The sequence below is a fragment of the Parasteatoda tepidariorum genome, chromosome 7 (genome assembly GCF_043381705.1).
Source record: "Parasteatoda tepidariorum isolate YZ-2023 chromosome 7, CAS_Ptep_4.0, whole genome shotgun sequence".
In the NCBI taxonomy this organism is placed as follows: Eukaryota; Metazoa; Arthropoda; class Arachnida; order Araneae; family Theridiidae; genus Parasteatoda; species Parasteatoda tepidariorum.
The window spans coordinates 74,368,228-74,386,472 of record NC_092210.1 but is presented as its reverse complement, the minus strand read 5'-3'; the positions used below and the strand labels follow the sequence as shown (position 1 = coordinate 74,386,472).

Here is an 18,245-nt window from a genome sequence, read left to right as displayed (position 1 = left end):
AATTTTTAATTTTTTTCATTCAAATTAAATGTTTTAAATTTAGTAAATAATGATAGAATAATAATAGTAAATAATATTGTGATTTCTTTTAAGAAAATTTTTATTTTTTTCTGCCGAATATTTAGAACAAAATAAAGCAATTAAATACAAAAGATCAAGATATTGTTTCTCTCTTATGTTTGTGTTGTCGTTTGAAAATTTAAAGAAAAATATTAATACATTTATAACCCCGTTGCTAAATTTTTTTGAGTAACTTATAAAAACGTTTTGATGCTTTAAAAAAAACGAACTCCAAATGTATCAAAATAGCCTTATTCTTATCTTTAAAAAGCATCTACCTATTTAATCATAATTAAAAGACAAAAAACGAAAAAAAAATTGGTATATCTCCTCCTTTTTCTTTGAACGAAATTTAAAGCTTGCTGCGAATACACCTGCTTAAGTATAAACATTTTTTAGGAAAGAATTTTTTTATAAATATATTTTTTGCTTACTTTTTTTACCGTAATTAATCTTGCAACTAACTATCCTTATTGGGCCAGAATAAAAGTATAAAGCTGAATTAATGGTACTTTATTTATATTAATAACATAAAACATATTATTTGTTTCATAAATACGTAAATGATCGCATTTCTTCTAATGGTACGCATTAGAAGCATTTTGCAAACTCCATCTTTATATAAAATTTTCCGAGACATAATAAATCTTCTTTAAAATATTTGAAAAAAAAAAAAGATATTTTCCTTTAAAGATGCTTAATTAACGAAAAATGGATCGAGGAATTTATTGAAGATATCTAAATAATTAGGTGTGAGGATACAAAAAATAAGAATGCAAGAGAAGCGGTAGCAAGATAAATGAATAAAGTTTTAAATAAATTTTGTTATCCACGTAATAAAAAATATCCCTTATTACTTAGATTTTGAGTTTCTTTTAAAAATTATAATTTTCAGCGCATTTTCTAATCTTTTCAAAATCGTGGATGTAAAGCAGGTGTTTTTTATTTTTCAAAGGAACTCATCGAAAATGGTATATTTAGTTTCATCTGGAACAGCGAAATTTCCCACTTAATCGTTTGTTACTTATTTAATAATAAATAGTTTGGCAAGGTGTTTTTTCGCTAAGCAGTTTTATTTCACATTCATTTTAATTTAAATATTAAACAAAGGTATTATGAAGTATTTATTTTTTAATGGTGAACTATAAAGTTGAAAGATTAATAATACAAGTTAATACATTAAATCATTGTTTAAACAAATAATTATATTTCTAAAACAAATGTTAGAATTTTAACAGTGATTTTCCTTAGAGATTAATTGTTACAGTTAGTTTGTTCGTTTATGTTTTCTGTTATATGGAATAATATTCACTGTACTAGATTTCAGTAGTTTATTAAAAATTAATTGAAATTTTTGCTGACTTGAAATATTATGGCTATTTTTTGCTTTCTTTTTTTAAACATTAAAATACCGATATTTTATAATGACTTAATATAAACTGAATTTTAAGCAAAATTTATGTTTATAATCAGTTTATATTTATTGTTGAAGTTAGGTTGGTAATAGTTAATTCGTTTTATATTTTAAAATATAGAAGGTTAAAATCAAATTTCAGTATGATGTTTTCAATTAATTCTTTCAATCTTTCGAAAATTAATTTTACTTGTTTTATGAAAATAAATCTTTTAATTAGTTTGTTCGTGCGTTTTTTTCCAGAAAAGATGAATGAATTCAATTTTCCTAGAAAGGATCAAGAAGATCAATTTTCCTAGATATGATCAATGAAATCAATTTCCCTAGAAAGGATCAATGAGATCAATTTTCCTTAAACAGTTAAATGAAATCAATTTTCTCAGTTAGGATCAATAAGATAAATTTTTCTAAGAAGGATCAATGAGATCAATTTCTCTAGAAAAGATAAATGAGTTCAATTTACCTGGAAAGGATCAATGAGATCAATTTCTTTAAAAAGGATCAATGAGATCAATTTCTTTAAAAAGGATCAATGAGATCAATCTCCTTAAATTGATCAATGAAACGATTTAAGATAAATAAATGAATTATTTCTAACCAAAAATAAGGAAAAGTGTTTAAGAATCATTATCTGCCTACATACATTATATATTATTTCTAGAATGATTTCAAAGATAACTAATTCATATGTTTTTATCAAATTGAATACGTTCATCATTATTTTTATATGTGATCTTAGTGTGGTGAAAATGAAAAATAAAAACATACACAATGGTTGTCGCGAATTAAAAAATCATGCGAAATAAAAGCAAAACATAAAAGCTGAGTTATTTTGTTAGTCAGAGCAAATAAAGAATTAAAACAATTAAAAAAAAAGCTGAAACTGACTTGCATTACTTAATAGAAGGCAAGTGTAGTTCAATTCGTTACAACCAAAGGACTACATTTTTTGTTTTGATTAACTTCAATTGTGGTCCGTTAACATTTGATAATGATTTTTTCCTTATTTAAACAATAATATGTACCACTAATGTGAATATTTTTCTACTTCAATCATTACCAATATTCTTAAAACATGCATTAATGGTGGAATTCACAAAACACTATATCAATTTTTTTCAACTATACTGTTTTATAATACAATGAACCATAATATTGCAACCTTAATATGATGTCAGATTGAACTGTTGTATCGCATAAATTAATCTGATGGTTCGATATTATGATTCAATCTGAAAGAAAATATGGTTCATTTTCACGCTTTGTTAAGATATTAAGGTTGCACCAACTCTGATATGATGACTCAACGATTCGGCATTAGGTACAACGCTTCATTGATATTTTTTAAAGTTACTGAAATGAGAGAGAAATTTGCTAAAAGTGGAAACAAATACGATGATGCCACAATCTGTTCTTAAAACGTATATGCATTACGATTCAACTAGATAGAAAATAAGATTCTGTTTAACACTTTATTAAGGTTGCGATAACTTTGATATTGTGATTCGATGAGCCCATATTATAGTTCTATGCTGAACTTATATTTCTGAGAGTGTAATGAGAATGAAATGATTGCACAAATGGACAACTATAGTTTGTCTAAAATAAGAACTACTCCAGACATTCGTCTGGACCTGTGGCGGTGACTATGGTAACGAGACATGACTATTTCAAGCAGGGGTGCGGGGTCCCTGTTTTAGAGTGGTTTCGGGTCTGGTCGGCGATAGAAAGGGAATCTCTTCGGTCTATTGTGTTAGTCCTAGAGTGAAGCCACCCTCCTTAAAATGCGCCATTCTTTTTTCCAGAGCACCAGACAGCCTCAGACTTTGTGGCGGGAGGAGTTCTTAGCTTAGACAAACAGTAATCATATTTTCCCTTTTTTCACGAATTTATTTACCAAGCTTATTACAAAAACATAAATATTTGCCTCAACTTCGTTCCAAATTAGAGCAATTATCTACTTTGAAGTGTGCTTCTGCTTCTCACACAAAGACACAAGTGGGCTTCTTACGCAACACAATCGGTGCAATTCTCTTCATGGCTCCGAATATCAACAAAAGTTGAGGCAAATATTCGCATAGAAAACGAAACAGTGAAGTGATTCCGATTATTGCGTGTTGTAAGTTGTAGAGAGAGTTAAAAAAAATGCCTCGGAGGCAAAATCTGTTCTGGGCGAATTGTTCAAAAAAATGGATGGGGTAGTGTAGGTGACTCACCTGGCGTCTGCTTCAGCTACAGCAGTTTCATCTGATGCGTGACTGTCACACTGCGTGGAGGGTGTAGGACTGGACTGACAGTGACCGCCATTCGCATCATTACAAAAACCACTGTCGTTGCTGCTGTGGAGGGATGCTGGCAAATTCGGAGGTGGCACAGATATTGGAAAGGGGGCTGTCAGTGACCTCCTCGGGGATCGGAATATTTGAGGAGTCTCTTGCAATTCCTTAAGAGGTGGATGGTGGAACTTGATGGAAGCATATGTAGGTTGAACAGAATTCGTCCCGCTTTGATGATTTGAATCGTGTAATGGTGTCCGAGGAGGCTGAAGGGATTTCACTGGAGTGGCCTTAGAAGGAAAAAAAATCGATTAAATAAATAAAATATTTAAAAAAAATCTCCACCCATCAAGGAAATTTAAAAATTATGAACACTTATCAGCTTTTTATAAATCTTAAGTTCATCTTTGAAAAATGGATCATAGTCTTTTCAATTAAAATAAATTATGAGGGATTCACTTGCATCAAAGCTATACCCCAGTAAAATTTAAAAAAAAAATAGGATTTAGCTAAGAATATTTTACATTTCACATCATGTACATCACTTTTTACATTTTTTTATGATTTAATACACCATAACACTACATTGAATTTGGGTAATACCGAGCCATTAGGGATATATAAAGCAATTCCGAAAGAAATGTACCATCTAAAATGAGGGCCTAAATTTCACTTGAAATATTTTTTTCAATATAAATAGAAGTAATATAAAAAACGTATGCATATAATATCGCCAGAAGAAATTGTTTAAAAATAACAACTCTATTTCTCAAAAAAGAAATCAAGCGTAATACGTATTTGTGATGTACCAAACAGTAAATTCTAAAATTTATGAGAGCTTCGAACCACAGCAGTTTGCTTGCAACCTATTTAGTATGATAAAATTTTACAACGTTCTGCCTCTTAAGGAATATTCGAATAGAATGGAATGCAGTAAAGAATATTTGCCAGGTATCTATTGATTCTAAGGACGTTGATAACCTAATCATAAGTCCAAGATGGGAACAAGAGCACCTGCCCTATGCAGCTTACGACGGTCCTAATTTGATTATCTTACAACTTATTCTAAAATGAAGACTCATTTGGCGATCGATGCGCCAAATCCCCTTTAAAAGAGAAGAACTCTCACATAAAATTCAACCTTCTTCCGAAACACTTATCCCTAATAATCATTCGTTCATATCACATATATATTCATGAGGGTATTTTCCATTCAAGTTCGATATTAGGACTTTTTTTTAAGAAAATAGAAGAATCCAATATAAGCTGTAAATATTTAAGCGTAAATAAGAAGTTTTGTGGGAAGATAAAAAGAAGTAATGGCGTTCGCAGATACTGGAATGGTAATGGTTTAGAGTTTGCTTCTGGAGTACCACGTGGGAATTCTTCGGGATGCGTTTGGGTAGAAGTAATTCTTAATACGATTATAAATATTAATTTCTTCTGAAACTTAAATGCTTATCATAATACGTGAGATTTAGTGCTTAAATAGGAAAAAATAACAAAGATTTGTATTTAAGGTAATAAGAGGTTGACAATTGCATCGTTGCGAGTACATCAGAATTAAAAGGTGTATTAAATTTTTAAAAAATTTTTATCCAAGATGATGTATGTAATGAAGAATTTTGCTACGAATGTTAGTTTGAAATACTTTCCCGTCGTTATGAATAAAGTTTGGGAAAAGCTATTGTTCTAAGCATTATAAAGCATTTAATCATTTCAATTTAAGATATTATTTCTACAGTTCATATTTTTGCTCAAACACGAAATATGCTACATAGGATAGTCAGGTGAATTGCAGGAATCCCTTCCTTATTAATTCGAGACTGACAGATTAGTCAATAATATTTAAGAAAATATTTCCATATGTGCTCCAAGTAAGGATGTTTAATAATGATAAGCAACTAATTTAGTAATGAATTTAATTTGGAAAATATTTTCGAAACAGTAAAATTACGTAATTAAATGAGATTTTTCTGAAAAAGTTCTTTTTAAAACTTTTTACAAGTAGCCTTTTAAAAATTACCTATTTAAAGGCTAAATGTTATACGAATAATTTAATCCGCACAATTAACGGATATTTCTTATTTCAATAGCTTTACAATCTTCATTACGGTACCATGAAGAGCCTTTTTTTATTATTCTTTTTTTTATTTATTACCTATTACCTATTTTTTATTTATTATTTTTATTTATTTATTATCTATTTTTTTTATGTAGGTATACCTTTTCATCAATTACAATTCAATAAAATAATTTCAATAAAATAATCAAACAAGCAAAATCTTCCTGATTAAAAACTTCAGTTGCTTCCAAAACTATGTCAATAGGAAATAACAATTGACGTGTTTCAAGCGCACAAAAATAAGAGTCCATTTTCAAGATTTTCCAGACTTGAATAAGAAAAACGCCAGGTGACTGAGTGGTAGCGCTTCGCTCTCCCGTGCCACAGGTCCTGGGTTCGATCCTTGGGCCGGGCAAGGTTGATCCAGCATTACATCCCTTCAGTGGGTCGATAAATGAGTACCAAACATGCTTGGAAACTAAACACAGGGGGTTTTCGCTTTCAGCTGACCACTTAACCAGAACATCTGCTCCTACACCCCAGAGCCCAAAACTTAGATGGGCGCAAGTAGGCCTTGGCCTTCTATGGGCTGTCGCACCACTGAGTTTAGAATTTAGAATAAGAAAAAACAATTGTGATTTGAAACGTAAAAAGTTAAGTTGCCAAAGAAAAATGAAAGGGAGAAACAAAACTTGAAAAACTGTAGTAGCTGAGGGAGAAAAATCGGTGAAGAACAGAACAAGAAAAACCATATAGACCGAGAGGGGCACATTAAGGTAAAATGCGTTTCCACGAGCCATGGAGAGATGGTGAGGAACTAATGTCGTTAACAAGGGAATCAGCATTCCAATGAATTTAACAAGATTCCAGGGTATCAAGATGAGCTGATGTAACTGTAGATTTGTTTTTCCCAAGCACTATACTGAGGAATTGGCAAGAAGCAAATGAAGGTTAAAAAGCTCTCCTTCAATCATCTAGCAAATCTTGAAAAAAGGCGCACATTTTGAGCGTTTGAAACACGTCGATGGTTATTTCCTATATATATATATATTTGTTTTGAAGTGAATGAAGTTTTTAGTCTAAGAATATTTTAGATCTTCAGTTTATTGAAATTATTTATTTAAGTAAGATGTTTGTTAAAGGACATTTTGTTTGCTTTAAAAAAATTGCATTGCAACGTCTGCAAAAATTAGTTTTAATTTATTTCCTATTAAATATTTTCACTCTAAGCAGATTCATTTCTTATTCACAGAAGAAAATTCCCAAAATCTCAAACGGGATAAATTAAAAAAAAAAAAGGTTTTGCAACTCCAGAAAGAGAATTCCAGCCTAATAAGCTAACCAATTACCTTGTCAACCGAATCTCATAAACCCCAACCGTTGCATCCAGAAGTAATTTTCCAACGCTACGCTACAGCGAGCAAAAATTACAAATCAGACTATTAAGATAATTAAAAATCCCCCAAGTACCTTTAACAGTAACCATCCCCCAAAAAAAGAGACATCCCCAAAGCAGTTTATCCCAACTCCAATTAAAACTCTTTTTCCTTTTTTTTTTACTTAATTCTTTTAACTCTTAATCTTGGTAAAAACTTGTTATTATGTGATAAAGCAAAATCTCTCTTGCCGTTGGAAAATTTAATTTCCTCCGCCTAATACATCACATCCATCGCTGCCGGAGTTAAAACTACGGTGTAACTTTCCTTAATTAGCAGGAAATGCCCATTCTCCGGCAATTTAATCCTTACCCTTCTCTCCTCCAAACACCTGACCCCCTCGGCTGCCGAGGCAATCACAGTCTTGTTAGAACACTGTAACGAGATCGGTTGGAAAGGGGGTATCGTTCCAAAACGGCTATTAAAGTGCTTAACGTTACAGCTTATTATGGTACAGACTACAGGAGCCAATTAAGTGAAGCTAGCTTTTCCAGTTAAGAAAGCTTTCGGGGCAATATTTTGTAGATGATACTCTGTCGTGGATATATCCAGTCTTTGTTCGTTGTAACGGGTGGTGTCCGATTTGAAGCGTGGAGAATAAGGCGTATAATTCCAAATAGATGTTAGGTATTGGATCCAATGAACTGGAATGAGCACATGTTTGTATTGATCATTGTATGATTTGGAAGTAGTCTGATTGAAGGAGAGTAATGTTTCTCTAAACTCTGCGTCTGTGGTCGATTTGTGATATAAATTTTATCTCCAAATAAATAAATACTTCTCTCTTATTTTAAAATAAATAAAGTTTTGGTACTTGAGTTAAAAGGATGTAAAATATGTTCCGCATATAGTAATTAACAAAAATTTCAGTGTTTGGTATGCATTATACAATATTAGGAAAAGGCCATTAATGCTGCATACAATATTGGGTTATTTTTAAGCTGGTGGAACAATTAATTTTTCTAAACAAATATAATATACATAAAAGCCAAAATAGTAAAACTAGCTGAGACAGGGGTCAGTATCTTCCTTATCATATAGACTTATCCTCAATGCCTGTATTATTTCTGAACTCGAACTTTTTGAGATTCAATTCCAATGAATACTACATCTATAAAAATGACATTATTAAAATCAATAAAATCATTATGAGACATTTTTGTTTTCCTTTATGTTTTATGCATTTATATAATTTAACATTTCTATATTTAAATTTTTTAAATTTAATTTTATGTTACATTTTTCTTCTTAATTTTGATGCAAGGAGGATAATTATTTTATAAATATCTGTAAAATATAAGTTCAATAAGAAATTTGTATTATGTTTCAGAGATAATATAACACAAATCAAAAAATCTGTTACTCTAAACAAAAATTGTTATAATACTTTTAAGATCTTTGTGCAGAATCATATTTTCTGTACAGATATAAGACAAAAACGAGAAGCAAGAGAACAAGATCATCTTTTGCGTCTTTAATTAAGGCGAATTGAAAATTACGATATTAGGAAAGAATATATTATTTAATCAACGTTCTTTCTTGAGATATTAACGCTCAACTCATTTAATGTTAATGACTAGTTCTATTCGTAGACTCATTTTATTGCTTTATTTTCAGCAACGAAAGAAACTAATATCTTGTAATAATCAGTTACATATAGCAGTTGGAGATAATGGATTAGGAGTTCCTAATAGTTATGATAACTAAGAAAAAAATGAAATTATTACTATTCTTTGAAGTTAATAAAAAATGTCTAGGACGTTTATTAAATTATGTAATTAAATAATAAATTTTACCAACTCGATCCTGTTGTATAATACAAAGATAAAATCTTTTTCGAGTAAATGCATGTGAATACCAATGTTTCTAACTCATATAAACTAAAATACAAGAATCCTCAGATATTGAAAAAACAGGCATTAATTTTCATATTTTGTGTATCTGTTACAGTAAAAATGAAATGTAAATCTAAGTTTAAATAGTAAAAATGGAGAAAAAGACTTTGCAGCTTTAGATTGGAAAATTTGCACAGCTTTCCTTGTAACGAAATAAAATATGATCTAGCTATTTTACATTGTTTACGGAGAAATATATTGTTAAGAAATCGATATATTTTATTTTTATAATATAACATATATATTTTTATAATATAACATGAGCAGCCGACCCAATTTTCAGCTTATGGCTTTACGCTAGGTGAAATAACCAGGTAAACTAATTAAGCCACATTCCACGGTTCATTTGGTAAAACACGTGTCAGCCACAATCTAATTTCAATGTCCATTTTAACAGAAAGCCGAACTCCAATGACCAGCTAAATTTCCTTTTCACGGTTTTTAAACCATGTTAGTTTGAAGTGGTTAAACCGTAAAGGTTTAAAAAATGCTCCTGACCGTAAACTTTACGGTTATTTGGATGGGCAGACTGATGCTGGTTTACCGTAATTTTAGAATGAAAATTAGTTTTATATTTCCTGGAAATAATTCTAAAAAGCAGGGTAAAACATACCTTTGGAATGAGGTCCTTGGCTGGAAATAATGGACTATCTGTGAATGTTGAATGGGGTCTGCCGCATTTTCCATTGGTGATTGCGACCGCATCTTGGTCTGGAGGCAGAGCATGAGCACTGAGGGTGTAACTACTAGAGGGCCTTCGGACATTCCGTAAAAAGGGAGATGATGTCAATCCTGATTCGGACTTTTCTCCCCACTGGCTCCTGTCGGGGCTTCCACTACTGAAGAATTGGGGGACATAAACATACAATTATTTTAATTTTATTTTAAATGGACTGCAATAAAATTCTAACTTGTTTATTAACATTTTATGAATTATGAATAAATTGCACATGTTTGAATTGTAAATACCATAATATTTTCCCTATTATCCCCTTCCTTCTCGCTCCCGTGAAAATAACGGGGTGAGGTTTCGCCCTCTATTTCTTGCTCCCGCGATGTTGACGGGCTGGAGTGTTCAGTAGTAACGCGCCAATAAGTATAAAACTAATTCATTTCTTTTGCCTGGAAAACATTTTATTTCTCCTTTTATACACCAGATGGCAATACCAGGATATTTTTAAGGTAATTGTAGTTAGTTAGTTTATTTTAAACTAGATGTCAGCACTAATCAAATACGTAATGCAAATACAAAAACCAAAAAAATAGGCACTTTTTATGACCGTTTTCTTGAAACTTAACCGATCGTTGATGGGTTATTCAGAAAAGAATTGTTGTGATATCAACTATGATATCATCCTCGAAGATAAGACATTTTAAACTATTTAATGCACTTTTTTGAAATATATGTTAACCTTTATTTTTTTAATAGAAATGGTTGCTCATTAACGGCCAATATGTAAAGAAAAAGTAATTTACAAATGGGCATACGATTGGGCTCAAAGATAAAAAAGGGGTTCACAAAGATAAAAATTTGGTACGATTGTGTTCAAAGATAAAAAAGGGGTTCAAAAAGATAAAAATTGGCTACTTCACCGACTAGTAGGTGTTAGTTTCTATATGAATGATCTGAAAAATAAGATGCTTGAATTGGAAAAATATTGGTTCATGTAATAAAAATATGTAAAAATTTGTTGAATATTTAGGATGTATAGTGTAAATGTATTGCATGCTTCCACAACCTTAAATCACCATAATCTATATTACATAAAATACTTATACGTATGCAGTCACGAAACCAAAATCAAAATACAACGGCCACAAAGAGCTGAAACAAGTTAAGCAATACATAGGGCACGAAAAAGAAATTAAAATCGACCTGATATTATAAACTACCTAGTTCCGTTCTATTTTTGTTTTAATTGCGCTTATTTACTTACGCAAGTGTTTCATTATAATTTAGAGCTATGTTTTAATTTTAATGATGCTTCATAATTAACACAGGCGAGAGATGCGTTACCTTGAAACTGCTGAAGACAGAATAAATGTTGCCCAGGCAAAATATTAAAAGCGAGTCAGTTATGTGTAGATTCTTCAAGGGGTAGATCCTCAAATCCTGTAATCGCTTTTAGTCCAAACTATACGGGGACATTTTATCAGATTGCCAAGGACGAAACTTTTAGGAAAAAAAAAATTAAAATTGGTTGATAATTTATAAGTTTAAGAAAGTATTCGCTTCATTTGCATGCACTCACATTGAAGTATGCACCTGTATCGTCGATACAGTCTTGCTGTTTAAACGGCAGATTGTACAGACTGGTGGTAAAAAACCCTGCCAGACTTTAAATTCCTACGAAAGGTCAAATTTAAGGCATTGTCGGTAATAAATTATTTTCCTAATTAAAAATTGCTCGACATGAGGAAGAAGTGGTAGTTAGTGTTGGCTTGGCCTGGTGATAATGGATAATGATGAATAAGTTCTGATACCATATCCCGTGCCATATTTCATTCCGCAGTGTGTAGTCTAACATTGTCGCGCATGGGATAGATGGCAGCATTAGATGCCATGCATTCGATGGGAGCTGATTTGTTGGACAATTTAGGCTTTTTTTTCAAGAACTTAGTACTATTTCGTCCAAGCGGTAGCAACATATTCTTCTTACGATGCTCCGATATCGGTCAATCTTAACGGTGACCTTTAATCCACCATTATTGATTTTCGATTTTAGGCAACCATGCGGCTCATTGGTAAATTCAAAGTTGCTTGTAAGAAATTCGAATTGCAGCTCAGTAAGAGTTGAGTAAAATACATAATTTATCTTCCGCTTAGTTACATTATCAGATTGCCCAATGAAAAATAGTTTTGTTAACCATCCCAATAGACAATCGAAAAAGAGATCGTCCAAGATTTAAATGGGTAGACTATTTAGAAAGGAACTTGAGCGTCCTTGAAGCAACCGGATGAAAAGCTAAGTCTAAAAATAGGACAGCTTGGAATAGAATTCTAAGGAAGGCCGAGGCCCACACAGAGCTGCCACGCCAGGGAGGAACAATTAAATACAGAACGGTGCATATAAAGATATTCTATGATTCATCCCTTTCAAATGTAATTTTCTAAAAGTATTGAAATGTATATAAATCAAACTATATTGTACATAAATTCAATGAAGTGTGTATATGTCACATTTTTATGTATATATTGCATGCTTTAAAGATTTATTTTGAAAAATTGCCATCATTCATGCATAGCTATACTGACCTCTGTGTAAATTTTAAATTAAAATAATAGATTTTGCTTGCATCAAATTTTGCAACTGTATGAGTTAAATATTACTGTTCTTAGGGTTTGCTCATTTACTGAGATTCCAAATATAGCCAAATAAACTTCGAGTTCGAATCTATCTCGCACAGTCAGCAAATCAGTTATTCTCTTTATAATGCATCCGAACTGATTGCAGCATGATATTCCAAGTCAGCGAACGAGATCCGAGAACATTTAACAGGAAGATGGAGGGAAGATCCTCCATGGATGAGTTGGAATGTAACGATCCGAGCGATGAAACCCTCAGCGGGATCTGGTTGCTCTTAAGCTATTACACAGAGACTGAATCATGACAACATGATCTTGAGAAGTGTGGGCAGTTTCAGAGGGAATTTTGAAGGTGGTGCCATCAGCTTAAATCAAATACGCCCAAAGGTTGCTTATTACGCCCAAATTACTGGATGTTTGTAATAAGTCAAGTTGAAATGCTAAGAAAATGCCACGAACGAAGCTTATAAAGGATTGTATTTCAGCTTTAATTTTGCCAATGGGATTTAACAGATCTCAAAAATTCATGCAGGATGTAGTTTTAATAGAAATCACTTGTTTTAAAATGAAAATTGAGATTTTTTTTTATGATTAGAAAAGCATGCTCTATAGGGTGGTGTATAGAAGCAGTTCACTTTTTTTACGTCTAATCATTTACGCATCTCTATTAGTAGCCGTTCACATATTAAACCAAAGAGAGACTACTAATCATTTTGAAAATTTTTAACGTGAAGAATGATTTTTTTTCAATGTTTATTTCATAAACAAAGTTCTTAAAATAATAAGTTTTATTTCACATAGTTGAATTCGTAGGACTGGAGTGATATCTAGTCTAGTTCGGAATTTGCTTTTGGTGCATAAATTAGCTGAAACGAATAAAATAAGCTGAATTATAATTTTCAAAAACAAACTCTTACGAACGTTGAGAATAATTTTCAAAGAAACATAGTTTTTTATTCATGATTTTGGTCATTTTTATTTTGAATAGAAACGTTCGACGAAAAATAATGATGCAATTCTTTTTTAAATTTTGCAACCTATTTTTACAGGCATTTAACTTGAATAGTTTCTTGATAAGTTACAAAATCATTGCTGATTTAAAAAATTATAATGTTTGCGACCTTTCCTCGGAACCACAGGGCTCCGCCGAACACTATTTTAGAACCGCTGGTGTGAAGAATATCGGATTTGAAGATACATATTCTTTTTTTTGTGCAAAATTTCCATGATTTATATTTCATTAATGTGACTGAATTTCTTTACTACAGGGCTTAAATTACTCTCGTTTAAGTTGTGGTTGGATTTTATTTTATTAAAAAAAGGGTCCTATGGTATAAAATTGTTTGAATTTAGATCATGGATTGTAATTGACCGAACAGAAAAATACAGGGATAAGAATGACTCAGCAATGTTAACCATACAAGTCAACAAGGCAAACAGGGTTTCTTTTTCCTGACGCTCTATTTTCAATTATTCTGAATTGTCAGCTGTTCCAATAAATTATTCTTTCAGATGGCAACATTTTACTGTACAGATGGTGCAAATTACATATCTTTCTTGAATTTTTGGTCATGCTTTGTAATTGAAAAAAAAAAGGTTTAAAAACATTTCTCTCTGTAATAAAAAATCGTAAGAGCCGATGCCGCTACCGCTGTTTTGAGTGTTCAACTAAACGTTACATTTACTTAACGCTGTATTACTTAACGTTATCTAACGTTACATTGCATTGTTACTTAATGTTACATTACATTAACGTTATAAGACTTATAAACTATGGATTACGGTTGATTTTGAAAAATATACATAGTTTGCTGAAATAAAAGTATATAATATTCAATAATTATTTTAAAAATTATTAATTGTTGAATTTGATGTAGAAAAATAAAATATGGGAGGTCAAAGGAATGGAACTACAGAGCTAAAATGTGACGAAAGGGCCAGTTTCGCTTATAAACATAACTTTTTTTAAAAATGTAAGTGCTTTCTTTAGAAAATTTCGTTTTGCTGATCAAAAACTATAATATTTAAAAATATAAAACTACGATGGGCTGTAAAAAAATGTAGGTTCAGAATTATTAATTTTTAAACTTGTAGTAGGAAAATAACATGTTAGATGTTAGGTAGATCCGTAGCCTCCTGAAATGCAACAACGGAGTTAAAATTTAATGTGCTTTTTATTTTTAAACTTGACAGGAATTTCATTTCGAAATTTCAATTCATTCGAAAGTTATTTCAATTTTAAGTGCTTTTTCTTGATTTTTTTCCAGCTTTTTTTCAGAAAAACGAAGAAAATTTAGAAAATTAAGAAGATATATAACTCATAAAATAACTTAAAAATATAGGGAAACAAGGAAAAAGATATAAAAAAATTTTAAAGGAGGAGAAAAAAATTATTAAGAAATGCTTTTAAAAAATGTTCATCAATTTAAAAATTTTTTGAAAATTCAAAAAAATAATTGGAAAATAAAATAAAATAAGGAAAAGATCGTCATCATCAGCTCGTACGATTATATCCGAAAAAATGGTGCTTTCCAATATTGTATTAATATAGCCAAAGCAAAATATATCAATACAAAAAGCGTGAGAAGTACAAAAAAAAAACTGAATTTTTTAAGCAAAAATTGTTAAATAAAAAATGCAAAATGAAACAATCAAGCAAAAATAGAAAATAAAATTTAAGAAAATACTGATTAAAACTCGAAATGTAATATATAAAGCGAGTAGAGAATTTAAATGTATTTACACTTACGGACATTTTTTAAAAATGATTTAAAATGTTTTTCTAATAAGTATGCCAGATTGCAAAACATGAAAATAAAAGCGTTAATAGAGGATAAAAGGAATCAACTAATTGCTCGTTCTTACTGAAGTACAGAAGCGCCTTTGAACTGTTAGTTACCTTGGATTGGTCCAAATTTGGATGTGCCCATTTTAATAATATTATACTGGATAATTCGAAGTTTATAATTAAAAGATTGAATTTTAATATTAATAAGTTTGATTTAAAAGTAATTATTAACATTTAATGAAAAAAAATTATTTTAAAAATTATTTATGAAATACAGATTTTCTCGAATCGGATTTACACATATAATTATATAAATAAAAATATAAATTTATTTTACAAAGGCATCATAAATTATTACATACAATTAACTTTTGTAAAGTTTAATTACATTAGTTGGATATCCATTGTATTTTATTAAATTTTGTTAGAGTTCGTCGATTTGTTTTTTTCTATAAATAAACATTACTACAAAATGAATAAAATTCTTTAAATTCTATTAATTTGATTAAAAATGGTATTTAAACAAATGTTTTTAGAAACAATAGAATTTCATACAATTAGTTTATTTATATTATATTTACTATCGCATAAATCAACAATGCAGATATTTTCTTTTTTAATACTTAAAACCAAAAAATTAATATTAATATTATCGTCATGATCACGAAGCAAGATTAATTCCTCGGGGTAAAAATTATTTAAGGAAATTGTATAGTTTTGAAAATTAAAGATAATTATTAAATCATCAATAAATCTAAAAACAAACTTAAAATTAGGAGCAGAATTTGTTTCATAAAAGTGTACAAATAAGTTAGCAAAGAATGATGAATAATTAGATTAGAAGGATGAATAATAAATTTTTTTCTTCTCCTTAAATCCAAGGTAACTAACAAATCAAACGCGCTTCCGTAAAAACTTACGAAAGTATTTTAAATAATTTTTGAAAAAAATCTGTAAGTGTAAGTACATTTAAATTCGCTACTAGCTTTATATATTACATTTTGAGTTTTATTCTGCATTTTCTTGAATTTTCATTTTCTATTTTTGCTTGATTGTTTTATTTCATATTTTTTATTTTTATTTTGCATTTTTTGCTTAGTAAGTTCCATTTTCGTTTGGTGCTCCTCTCACTTATTGCATTGATATGTTTTGCTTTGGCTAGATTAATACAATATTAGAAAGCACTCCTTTCTCAGATATAATTGTGTGAGCTGACAACGAGATTATATCTTTTAATTGTTTTCCTTTTATGTTAGTCACATTAATGAAAACAAGGAGTTTTTTGAAAGTTTAGAAAGAAAGAAAAATCAATTCAATTCAATTTTGTTAGAATATTTCTTTCACTTAATCTTCTGCAAAAAAATTACCAAGGTATCGGTGCATTTATTGTGTTTTACCTGATGTTGTATGTACGCTTGTTACATGATTGCACGACATCGTGAATAAGGAGACTTATAACATGCTTATGTTACAAATTTAAATTTCCACTACTTATTATATTGTAAGCTTAGTTTTTTTGTATAATATTTCATTTCATGTTCGCAAAAATAAATTAAATAAATCCGATAAAAGTTTTTAGTTTTTAAATTTGTGTGTATTTATGGAAAACGTACTTAATTCTACTTTGAGAATCTAATTTTAAGCTTTCTTAATTTTAAATTGCCCTAGAAATACTCACAGCAATGCTAAACCTCTAACGTTACCATGGCTACAACATCATTTTTTAGTTTTTTCGGAGGCCTACAAGTTTTTCATAACATAAATTTAATGAAATTCAAATGTTTTTCTTAAAATTAAATTCTTCATAATTACTATTCATCAACAGTATCTGTATTTGTTTAGCTATAAGCTACAGTATCTGTATTTGTTTAGCTATAAGCTACAGTATCTGTATTTGCTTAGCTATAAGCTACAGTATCTGTATTTGTTTAGCTATAAGCTACAGTATCTGTATTTGTTTAGCTGTAAGCTACAGTATCTGTATTTCTTTAGCTATTTTTGAACTATACTATGATGGCGGAACATTATTACAATAAACAAGACTTAAAAGTCAAGTTTGCAAGTTTAAAGGTTAATAACAGTAAAATAATGTTTCGTAAATAGACAACCACGAGGATTATAGATCATGGTAATTATAATATCATACAGTAGCTGAATATATTATTTTCCTTTTCAGTAAAAGTGACTAGTTAAATTTATTCATCAAATTTACTGGTTTACTTAATTTATAGAAATTTATTATCCTGTCTAAAAAATATGCTGACATGATTTTATTTATCTCTAAACTTTACCGTTTTTTACTTCTAAAGAATTTATTAATACGTTTGCTAGCAAAATTAAACACCAAAATTTTTTTTAGAGTTATAAATTAAAATCCTCAATGAAAACTACAGAAATAACTTTTTCATCGTTGAAAGTCAATGGATGTGTCCATTTTCCAATACAATGACTAATATCTGAGAAATATATCAAATGTCACGTAAATGCTGAATGCAAATACCCAAAACTAGATTAAAAGAAGACAGAAATAGAGGAAAATGGATTAATCAGCTCTGATGGAACAAACTAGGATCCAAATATACATCATCCCTCCCTCATACTGAACAACGCTTAAGCAGTAGAAAATTCAATTCGCTCTTTTCTCCCAAAGTAGCAATTTATTACGGCAATCGCAGTGAACGTTAGCGAACTGCATTACCATCCGTAATTGCTTGGAAGAACAATTATTTCTCGTATTCATTCTACGGGGTCTCTTAAATATGGCTTCTCAGCCATTGTTTATGAGCGCTCAGTTTTCCATCAAATGAGCAAAGATCAATTAAAGCGGGAAATGAGGTGGAATTTATCAGCAGCCAATTAAAACACGACTTATCGCTGCTAGTCTGGGGTAAAAAAAAAAGGCTGCATTTTAAGAACGTTTTCATCACTTTAACTGTTATGGAGTGGCGAATTCTGGAATGCAAAATTCAATTGGATATCGGAGTGGAGAGTTTTCTTTTGTTAT

General features: G+C 30.2%; 1 protein-coding gene across 7 annotated transcripts in view; it reads right to left on the bottom strand.

Annotated features, from left to right (window-relative positions):
- The window catches only part of LOC107443943 (BAR/IMD domain-containing adapter protein 2), a 239,498-nt gene that overhangs the window by 1,588 nt on the left and 219,665 nt on the right, over window positions 1-18,245 (bottom strand). For all 7 annotated transcript variants that reach the window (XM_071183633.1, XM_043039366.2, XM_071183634.1 and 4 more), the window contains 2 exons: window positions 9,760-9,985; window positions 3,691-4,040 (listed from right to left, as the gene is read on the bottom strand). In XM_071183633.1, the coding sequence (XP_071039734.1) occupies window positions 3,691-4,040; window positions 9,760-9,985 (576 nt within the window). The remainder of the gene's footprint in view (window positions 1-3,690; window positions 4,041-9,759; window positions 9,986-18,245) is intronic.